At 55.0% G+C, this 10,205-nt stretch overlaps 2 protein-coding genes across 2 annotated transcripts; both read left to right on the forward strand.

Moving 5' to 3' along the window:
* The first annotated feature begins 2,332 nt into the window (after window positions 1-2,332).
* Window positions 2,333-3,689, forward strand: LOC124511744 (interferon lambda-4-like). The gene is made up of 5 exons (XM_047079111.1): window positions 2,333-2,500; window positions 2,880-2,951; window positions 3,027-3,170; window positions 3,399-3,473; window positions 3,591-3,689. Exons 1-5 carry the CDS (start codon window positions 2,333-2,335, stop codon window positions 3,687-3,689), a joined length of 558 nt encoding a protein of 185 aa, XP_046935067.1.
* Window positions 3,690-5,846: 2,157 nt separating this feature from the next.
* On the forward strand, window positions 5,847-7,736 carry LOC124511745 (interferon lambda-3-like). Its single transcript, XM_047079112.1, has 8 exons — window positions 5,847-5,885; window positions 5,993-6,050; window positions 6,257-6,433; window positions 6,591-6,830; window positions 7,064-7,125; window positions 7,256-7,396; window positions 7,478-7,561; window positions 7,641-7,736. The coding sequence occupies exons 1-8, from the start codon at window positions 5,847-5,849 to the stop codon at window positions 7,734-7,736; spliced, it is 897 nt and encodes a 298-aa protein (XP_046935068.1).
* Window positions 7,737-10,205: the final 2,469 nt, after the last annotated feature.

Consider the following 10,205-nt stretch of genomic DNA (forward strand, 5'->3'; position numbering starts at 1 on the left):
CCACGACAAACCCAGTCACTAGAGCCAGAGGCACAACTGTGGTAGAGGGCTGCAGCCAGGTCACATATCCCATCCCAGGGATGGGGGAGGGGGAAAAGTCTCCTTCTGGAACTATCCAAATCTCCAACTGAAATGGGGGATGTGGGGATGGGTGGGGGAGAGGTAATGGAAGCTTGGAAAACAGGCTGCATGGACACTTTGGGGGATCCTTTCTAACATTTCCATAGAATTTCTCTCATGATTTTTCTGAGTTCTTATCTTTCTTGTTTTTTTTTTTTAGTATTTATTTTAAGAGAAAGTGTGTGTGTGTATGTGCGCGTGCTTGTGCGCGTGCACATGCATGTGTGGGTGGGGAGAGCCAGAGAGAGAGAGAGAGAGAGAGAATCCCAAGAATCCCAAGCAGCAAGCTCCTAGCTAATGGGTGGGGGGAGGTTTGATTCCATGAACTTGAGATCATGACCTTTGCTGAAATCAAGAGTCAGACGCCTAACCACCCAGAGTTCTTACATATCAACCATGTAGATGTTTCTTAAAACCTTTACACCTTTGAATAAGAAAATAAACACTGAAAAAACAAAACAATTTTCTCATTGATGCTGAGGAAGACCTACATCTGAAAGAGTCACAACTTGCCTGTAATTATCAATATTTATTAATGAACATAATTATAATAAATTAGAGGTGGTCTCATGAAGGAAGCTTGGTTGAACTTGGCCAAAACATACCTAAGCTATTCTGCACACAGACCAGTCTATATAGATTGTAGAGCATCACCGATAATAACACCGGCAGTCCCAAAGTCACATCTCCAAGCTATGCGAGCTCGGGCAGGACTCGGTTTCTCTGTCCCTCAGCTTCCTCCCTGATAAAATGTCAGCTAATAAAAGGACCTTTGTGGCAACGCTGCTGGGGAGAATAAAGCATTAAATACAAGAAAAGAGCTTCAAGTGGGGCCCAGCACAGGGAGAGTGTTTAGTATAAATTAGCTCCAATTATTATGAACAATGACTGAGAAAAATGTAATTTCACTTTTCTTTTTTTTTAAGTCCTTTAAAAATTTTTTAACGTTTATTTTATTTTTGAAAGAGACAGAGCACGAGCCAGGGAGAGGCAGAGAGACAGAGAGGGAGACCCAGAATCCGAAGCAGGCTCCAGGCTCTGAACTGTCAGCACAGGGCCCGCCGCGGGGCTTGAACTCACCAACTGTGAAATCATGACCTGAGTCGAGGGACTGAGCCACCCAGGTGCCCCGTGATTCCACTTTTCAACAGCAAACGCACACTTATAATTGGCAAAGGAATACATATCATTTAAGAACAGGCCAAGGAAGCCAGAGAGAGTTTGTCAAAGACCCCGATGAGGAAAACCCAAGAGAACCCAGGGGGAATATTCAGGGCGAGACAAGAAAGATAAACAGAGAAAGACAAGGGGCGCCTGGGTGGCTCAACAGTCAAGTGCGGACTCTTGATTTCGGCTCAGGTCATGATCTCAGCTTTGTCTACTGCAGCCCCACGTGGGGCTCTGCGCTGACAGCTCAGAGCCTGCTTGGGATTCTCTCTCTCTCTCTCTCTCTCTCTCTCTCTCTCTCTCTCCTTCTCTCCCTACCCGCCCCTCCCCTCCCCTGCTCTCTCTTTCTCCTCTCTCAAAATAAATAAATAAATTTTTTCTTGGAAAAAAAGAAAGAAACAGAGGAAGACAAGACTGCGAAGCCAGGAAGCCGCTGACCACAGGGCACTACAAACCTGCCCAAGGAGCTCCCTGAGGGCAGGCACTGGTGTGGGGACACCTGCCACTCGTGTCGGTCAGAAGGGAAGGAAAAGCTATGTTTTCGGTTCCTTCCTAGAGTGCAGAAGAAAGGCCCGCGCGGGAGCGCAAGACAAACAGCTGTCCAGAAAACAGACCCAAGCGGTTGGCTCAGGACAGAGGGTTGGGGCCAAGCCACGGCTGGCACCGGCCCGCAGGCGGGTAAAGTCCTCAGCCCCGGGCAGGCGCCCCAGCGCTGACGTTCGGAAAGCTTAGCCGGCTCGGGACGGGGAAGTCCGGTTGCTCACCGTCTCCCAGCCCCGCACATAAAAGCCGCATGGACCCTGCAGGCGCCGCTGTCGAAGGTGGGCTCCAGCCTGGGGACAGCGGAAGGCGGGCGCTGCAGCAGCACGAGGGGGCACCGAGGACAGCGTGCAGGTGAGCGGCGAGCGGAGACGGGCCGACGGCACCAGGGGGCTGCGGGCTCGCGGCGTGTCTCGGGCCCGCGCCCTGAGCATCGGTCCCGGCGCGACGCCAAGCAGAGGCAGGGGCTTGGACTCTTGGCGCCTCGCCTTGCGCAGGAGCAGAGATGGGGCCGAGAGGCGCAGCCGCGGTGGCCGTGGGGCTGTGGGTCTTGGTGACGGCGGGCGAGGCGGCGGACCCTGGCGTGACGACACCCCGGCGCTGCCTGCTGTCACACTACCGCTCGCTGGAGCCCAGGGCGGTGGCGGCGGTCAAGGCGCTGAGGGACCGCTACGTGAGTGACGCCCAGACCTCTCCACCCGTCCCCGAGGGCCCCCTGCGTCCCAGCGCCCAGCAGGATCTCAGGGCAGAATTCAGACCGCGGCATCTTGCGGGGCGCCCGTGCGGTCAGCACACGCTCTGCCTCTGTGCCAGGCCCCAAAGGGCGCCCCCTCCAGGCCGACTCGGTTCCACGTCGGGGCGCCGGGCTTCGCAAGGCGACCGCGGGGTGCCTTCGGCCCACGGTCCAGGCCTTCCGAGAGCTACGGGGTTCAGTGCACCATCCGCACAACCGTCCCCGGCCGGGAGCGTCCCACGTGTAGGAATCCCCGCCTTCCCAGCGCTTGGGGAGCGCGGCGAGGAGGCTCGGCCTCACCCCGACCCTTGTCCCACAGGAGGAGGAGACCCTGAGCTGGAGGCCGCGCAACTGCTCCTTTCGCCCAAGGAGGGACCCTCCGCGTCCCTGGGTGAGGCGGGCGAGCCGTCGGGGCGCGGCGCGGGCGGTGGGCGCGGCCTCTCTAACTCCCGCCTGCTCCCCACAGTCGTGCGCGCGGCTTCGCCTGGTGGCCCGGGGCCTCGAGGACGCCCAGGCGGTGCTGAGCCGCTTGCGGAGCCCGGAGCGGTTCCCCGGCACCGGCCCGATCCTGGAGCTGCTGGCGGCCGCACGGCGGGACGTGGGGGCCTGCGTGAGTACCGCCCGCGCCCCCCGGCCCCTCCGGCTCGCTCTGCGCCCCCGGGCCTCCCCGCGAGGCCAATCTGTCCCCCGAACCGAAAAGCCGGCCCAGACACGATTCGCGTCGTCTCGGTGTCCCCCTATCCGGGCTTTGGTCTGCGGTGGGAGAGTCACTCACGGGCAGAGTCCCAGGGACCCTGGGTTCTTCGCCGTCTTCACGTCCCTCCTGTTCCCCTTGCAGCTCGAGCTGGTCCGGCCAGGCTCCTGGAGGAAGTCCCTCAGGCCACCGAGGACGCGTCCCCAAACACGCAGAGCTGTGAGTGCAGCGGCGGGGAGGCGGGGAGTCTGCATGGGGGGAGCCGTGCGAGGCTGAGAAGGGATGGGAGCTCGGACTCCTGGCTCAGCCCGCCTCCGCCTCCTTCCCGGGTTCCAGGACTCGCCTGGGTGCCACGAAGCCAGCGTCATCTTCAACCTCCTGCGCCTGCTCACGTGGGACCTGAGGCTGGTGGCAGACTCGGGGCCTTGTCTGTGATCCGGCCTGGGCTCGGCCGGGCCTGGGACCCGAAGCTCTGCGGGCGGGAGGCTTCGGGCCCCGCCCTCCGGGGGGCCCTTTGCAGCAGGCGGGTCTCTCAGCCAGCTCGGGAGATCCTCAGCCTCGGTCGGCGGGACCTCGACCCACCGGCACTGGGTGCCAGAGGTGAGGGTGCTTTTCCCAAGGCCAGAACGAGTTCCCCGGGATGCAGCGATACTTCCGTGGGAGGCATGATCGTCCAGGCGCCTGGTGTGGCAGGAAGAGACTTGAGTCTGGAGTCTGCCTTGACTCCCACGCGCCACGTACCAGTTTCTACTTCTGTGGTTCCCAGAATCCCAGCGGCCCTCTCCCAGGGCAGGTCCCAGGCCCTGATTTGAACCTTCAACGCCCACTTTGGGATTGTCTGAATCTGTGATTCTTGAATCTCCCCAATGGGGAGGCGGCATACGTTCCCTGAGGGATTTGGTAGTGGAAAGGCCTAAAGGCCTTAAATTATTGTAGTTTTTTCATCTCTGTTACTTACGCATGTTTTGTATTTGCAAAATTCCTGTGTGTATCTGCAATTCTGTCTGCGGGTGTTAATTTATGGCCAATTATTAAATATTATTGCATTTGCATTGGTTGTTTCCTTGTGACCATTTTGGGGTGCACTGTCCAGTAAAAAAAAAAAATGCTGAACCAGGGAGATCAGGTGACTTGAATTTCAGTTCTGACCCTGCCATTTAATTATGGAGTAACTCTGGGCAAATTGCTTCTCTCTGAGCCTCGGTTTTCTCATCTATGCAATGACATTATGATACTGTCCTTGCAAATGAGTAATGTATTTTGAAATAGTGTTTATAAAGCTTCCAGGTGAGGTCATAGTGTGGTCTTAATAAATGGTCTCCATTAAACAACCACACACAGAGAAGTACACAATTGTGCCTTTTAAACTTGTCCAGATTTGTGGGCTGGCGATCTTTGTTGCTAACTGTGATCCTCATTCTCAAGGTCACACAGCTAGTGAAAGTCAGAGCCAGGTCTGAACCCCAGACCCTTTAGTTTCAGAACCTATGCTCTTAATCACCCCCACTGAACTTCCTTTCTAAGAAAAACAAGCCTGAAGTTTAGGAATTTTGAGATACTCTATCCACTTTCAGAATTCGCTGTTGATCCAATGTCTTCTCCCCTGAATTAAGGCCCTTGCAATTGACAGAAATTGACAATGCCCTGGTAGGTGACTGGGGTACATCCCTGCTTTTGGCTTTGAAACATTTTTCTGTATCAGAGCTCAAAGATTTTCCCAACTGAGGACTTCTGTTTACCCTTTCTCTGGAATTATCAATGAGGGAAAGGACTGCAGATGGAGATCACGTGTAAGAAAGGACCCAACACCTTCTCTCCAAAAAATTCATCCCTTCTGGGTCCAGAAGTTCCAGCTACACAAAGGCCAGAGACTGCAGTGGTTACTGTCCAGGTGTCAGACCAAGTTCATTAAATCCCTGCCCTCACCACTTATGTGCTGTGTGACCTTGGGCAGGTCTCTTAACCTCTCTGAGTCCCCGCAGGTTACTACCTATTTACAAGGCAGGCGAAGCACAGTATGCAGTTGGTGTTCTCACGGGCATTCAATACCGCCTTGTGGCAAAGCTTCCGTGACCCGGTGAGACGCAGAAGTGCTCGACAAAAGGGGGGGGTGTCTCTGTTTTCCGTTTGCACTGGCTGCTGCCTTTCCCCAGAAGGCTCGACCCTCAGATGTTCACATAGCTCCCTCCCTCCCTTCCTTTAGGCTTTTGCTCACATGTCACTTTCTCAGGCCGCCTCATTAATCCCGCACTCTGCTCTCATCTCGGCATTATTTCCCCCCCCACACACATTTTCTGTTACCTGACGTAATACATACGCCACGCTCCCCACCCCCACCCCCAACCCCGGACACTGTCTCTTACTCCTCTCTAGTAACAAGCCCTGTGAAGGGTTTTGTGTTTGTTTTCGGTGCTCAATTCCTGGCACCTTGAGCAGTGCCTGACAAAATGGGGACCGAATAAGCACCCGGTGAATCAATGAAGGCGTTTGTCACCACTGGTGACCAGCTGGTTCCTTTGAAGTCCTTGGGCACACCCCACCCCCCATTCCTCAGCAGAGCGTCAGATCCCTGGGTCTTTCTGTGCCTGGACGATGGAAGGTGTGCATGTGGGCTCTGTCAATGAATGGCAGGTGAGGACAGGTGGGGAAGGGTTGGTGTCCTCTCTGTTCTTGGATGTTTAGCTTTTCGACTCTCTCTGCCTGCGTCCAGCCAGCCTTCTCCCTGGGATTTCTCCCAGCCCCTGAACCGCCTCCCTCTTGGAAGTCTCAAGTTCCCTGTGGCACCACCCACCAAGGGTGCCTTACCCCTCCCCTCCCTATATTAGGGAGTCCCGTAGAAAGGCAAGTCCCTCTGTCCCCTCCCACCCCAGTCCTGAAGCTAGTCCCTTCAGGGCACCGTGACCCCTCCCGGTGGGGCCGGCGCTGCCCCAGCCCTGAGGATTCACCTTCGGAACTCACCTTTGCGTAGGCGAACACTGAATCCGGTTTCTCTTTCGCTCCAGATGCTCGGCTGGCTCTGGGCTTCCCCGGCCTGGGGGCCTCCCCTGGCAGCGAAAGTTTTCACTTTTCCTACATCAGCCGGAATTGCCCATCTGTCCAGGTTAAAAGCTGCACCATGGGGCTCGGGCAGGAACGACACGTCTCAGAGCTGCACGTTCTTCGGGGACGCAGACAGAACAGTCAGCTGGGACCCGGGAGAGGACGCCCGACAAGACTGAGGACCCCGGGGGACAGCCTCTTTGACGTTTGGAGTCCCCCGTCTGCTGAGGAAGACCAGAGTCCAGGAATGAAGCCGAGCGAACCCCACAGCACCATCCACGACCCTCCCCTCCCCAGAGCCCTCGCCCTCGGCCCCTGATGCTGCCCTCGCCCTCGCCTTTCTGTCCTTCCGTATCACAGATCCGGCTGTGGGATGCACGCTGGCGCTCATTGCTATGGTCCAGACCGGGACGGGAGCAGTGCCCGGCCCCCAGCCCCTCGGGGCCCTCCTGGATGCGGGGGGGGGGGGCTGCCACTTGGCCCAGTTCAAGTCTCTGTCCCCACAAGAGCTGCGGGCTAACCTCCTCCCCTCCCTCTGTGGGTTACCTTTCCGCGCTCCCCCAGCGGGGGACCTGCACCCTTCCCTCCCTGGGCTAACCCCCCATCAGCCGTGCAGTGGGCAGACTCTGAGGGACTCTGCCACTCCTTTTGCAACTTAACCTCCTGTTGTTAGCACCATCCAGTCCTACTGGGGTGGTCTCCTCGCCGTGCCTCAGGCTGACAGGCCGACCTCTGCCTCTGCTCTCCAGGAAGAGTCACTCGCCCTGCAGGCCCGGACCTGACGCCCCGCCCCCGCCTCTTCCCCAGGACCTGGGACCTGTGGCAGCTGCAGGTAAGGGGACAGTCAGGCCCACCCCCACCCCCACCCTCACCCGGCCCCCTCCCCTTCTCCTTCTCACCATCCCTCTCTCCTCGCCCTCCCAACCTGTCCTCTCTCACCTGCCTCTGTCTCCCGTCCCCAGGTGTGGGAGCGCCCCGTGGCCTTGGAGGCTGAGCTGGCCCTGACGCTGAAGGTCCTGGGGACCGTGGCCGACGGGTCCCAGGGGGACATCCTGGACCAGCCCCTTCACACGCTGCGCCACATGCACTCCGAGCTCCAGGCCGTGTCTGCGCTCTGACCACCCACTCTAATGTCCCTCTCTGTCCCCTGCCCTGCCTCACACGCCACCCTCCTCTGCCCCCAGGTCTCGGCTCAGTCTGAAGCAGGCCCCCGGCCCCAAGGCCGCCTCCATCACAGGGTGCAGTGTCTCCACGAGGCCCCGAAGAAGGTGAGTGACCGGTGTCTGAGCACGACCGGAAGTCCAGATGACAGGCAGTCACTGACCCATCGCTTCCTCCCCACCGGAGTCCCTCGGCTGCCTGGAGGCCTCTGTCCTATTCAACCTCTTCCGCCTCCTCACCCGGGACCTGAAATGTGTCGCCAGCGGAGACCTGTGTGTGTGACCCCTGACAGCCACCTGCACCCTGTCCCAACACCTTAGGTATTACTTATGCATCCACCACTTTTCTTAATTCATTGCCACCAAATCATGATTTATGAATTCATGTGCGTGAATTCTCAAACTCGGACCTGATAAAATGTTTATTTTTCTACTTTTTGTAAACATTGTGCAAATAAAAAATGAGGAAAAAAACGCTCCTCGTGGTGTGGGACTGTGTGTGTGTTTGTATGGATTAAGTTTGTGAGGTTTTTTTATGTTTATTTTTGGGAGAGTGCACGGTGGGTGGTGCACACGAGCAGGGGAGGGGCAGAGAGAGGGGGACAGAGGTTCCAAAGCGGGCTCCATGTTGACAGCAGAGAGCCCCATGTGGGGCTTGAACTCACGACCGATGAGATCATGACCTGAGCAGAAGTCAGATGCTTACCAGACTAAGCCACCCAGGCGCCCCTTTTTAATTTTTATTAAAAAAAAAATTTTTTTTTTGCAACTACGTGGATGGAACTGGAGGGTATTATGCTAAGTGAAATTAGTCAGTCAGAGAAAGACAAATATCATATGACTTCACTCATAAGAGGAATTTAAGATACAAAACAGATGAACATAAGGGAAGGGAAGCAAAAATAATATAAAAACAGGGAGGGGGACAAAACATAAGCGACTCTTTTTTTTTAAGTTGGTTTTTTTTGTTTTCTTTTCTTTTCTTTTTTTTTTTTAGTGTTTATTTATTATTGAGAGACAGAGAGAGACAGAGCATGAGCATGGGAGGGGTAGAGAGAGGAGGAGACACAGAATCCGAAGCAGGCTCCAGGCTCTGAACAAGGGGTCAGCACAGAGCCTGATGTGGGGCTCGAACTCACGACCCGTGAGATCATGACCTGAGCCGGAGTCGGACGCTTAACCAACTGAGCCACCCGGGCTCCCCAAAACATAAGCGACTCTTAAATGCAGAGGACAGACTGAGGGCTGCTGGAGGGGTTGTAGGTGGGGGGGGTGGGCTAAATGGGGAAGGGGCATTAGGGAGGACACTTGTTGGGATGAGCACTGGGTGTCATACATAGGGGATGAATCACTGACCTCTACTCCTGAAACCATTATTGCACTATATGCTAGCTAACTTGGATGTCAATTTTAAAATTAATAATTACATTAAAAATTTAAGGAAAAAAAACATTAAAAAATTTGCTTAAGAAAAATATTTTTTCTTCTGCCATAACAAATTATCACACATTTAGCCTCTCAAAACAAGACGGATTTGCTAGCTCACGGTTCTGCGGGTCAGAAATCCACATGGGCTCGGTAGTTTCTCCGCCGTGGGTCTCACGAGGCCGAACAAAGTGTGGCTGGCTGGGTTCTTATCCGGGGCCCTGGGAACAATCCGTCTCCGAGCTCATTCAAGTTATTGGCAGGATCGGCTCCTGGCAGTTGTAAGACTGAGATCCCTGCTCCCTCGTGGGGCTGTGAACACCCATCCACCCTTAGCTCTTGGTGGCCTCTTTGTGGTCTTTGCTCATGGGACCCTACATGTCAGAGCCAGCAGCAGCGTGTGGCAAGTCCTTCTCATGCTTCGAATCCCTCTGACTTCCCCTTCGGCCACGTTTCGTCCGACTCCTGATTTCGGCTCAGGTCATAATCCCAGGGTCGTGGGATTGAGCCCTGCTGAGTTTTTTTTTTTTTTTTTAAATTTTTTTTTCAACGTTTATTTATTTTTGGGACAGAGAGACACAGAGCATGAACGGGGGAGGGGGAGGGGCAGAGAGAGAGGGAGACACAGAATCTGAAACAGGCTCCAGGCTCTGAGCCATCAGCCCAGAGCCTGACGCGGGGCTCGAACTCACGGACCGCGAGATCGTGACCTGGCTGAAGTCGGACGCTTAACCGACTGCGCCACCCAGGCGCCCCGAGCCCTGCTGAGTTTAAGAAGCTCTTAAGATTTTCTCTTAAGAGATTAAGATTCTGTCTCTTAAGATCAGGATTCTTTTTTTTTTTAATTAATATTTATTTTTAAGAGAGAGAAAGAGAGCATGAGTGGGGGAGGGGCAGAGAGAGAGGAAGACCCAGAATCCAAAACAGGCTCCAAGCTGTTGGCACAGAGCCCGATGCGGAGCTCGAACTCACAAACCATGAGATCATGACCTGAGCCGAAACCGGATGCTCAACCGACTGAGCCACGCAGGCGCCCCTCTTTCATCGTATTTAACGAGAAGTCTGGAACAGCAGGGTTCGTGTGAAGCTGTGTTGACCCGGGTGGTCCACAGGCTACATACACCTAGCTAGTCAGCACTTGAAATGTAGCTGGTACAAGCTGAGCTGTGCTCTAAGTATAGAACATTCTGCAGAAATTGAGGAATTTTTATTAAAAAAATTTTTTTTTTTCACATCGGGCCTGCCAAGTTTCCCCACTGTAAAGCTACTCTTTTTCTCTTTGTAACAAGTAAGTGAGGAGACTTTGAGACTAGGTAAATGCGTATTC

The sequence above is a fragment of the Lynx rufus genome, unplaced genomic scaffold (assembly GCF_022079265.1).
Source record: "Lynx rufus isolate CCGP_SWC_20201006 ecotype Redwood Valley unplaced genomic scaffold, mLynRuf1.p SCAF_16, whole genome shotgun sequence".
Classification (NCBI taxonomy): domain Eukaryota; kingdom Metazoa; phylum Chordata; class Mammalia; order Carnivora; family Felidae; genus Lynx; species Lynx rufus.

Coding starts and splice junctions, on each gene's coding strand:
- LOC124511744 (XM_047079111.1), top strand. CDS start 2,333: ATGGGGCCGAGAGGCGCAGCCGCGGTGGCCGTGGGGCTGTGGGTCTTG. Junction 3,171..3,398: donor GGCGGGACGTGGGGGCCTGC/GTGAGTACCGCC, acceptor TTCCCCTTGCAG/CTCGAGCTGGTCCGGCCAGG. Junction 3,474..3,590: donor GTCCCCAAACACGCAGAGCT/GTGAGTGCAGCG, acceptor CCCGGGTTCCAG/GACTCGCCTGGGTGCCACGA.
- LOC124511745 (XM_047079112.1), top strand. CDS start 5,847: ATGGAAGGTGTGCATGTGGGCTCTGTCAATGAATGGCAG. Junction 7,397..7,477: donor TGCACTCCGAGCTCCAGGCC/GTGTCTGCGCTC, acceptor CTCTGCCCCCAG/GTCTCGGCTCAGTCTGAAGC. Junction 7,562..7,640: donor TCCACGAGGCCCCGAAGAAG/GTGAGTGACCGG, acceptor TCCCCACCGGAG/TCCCTCGGCTGCCTGGAGGC.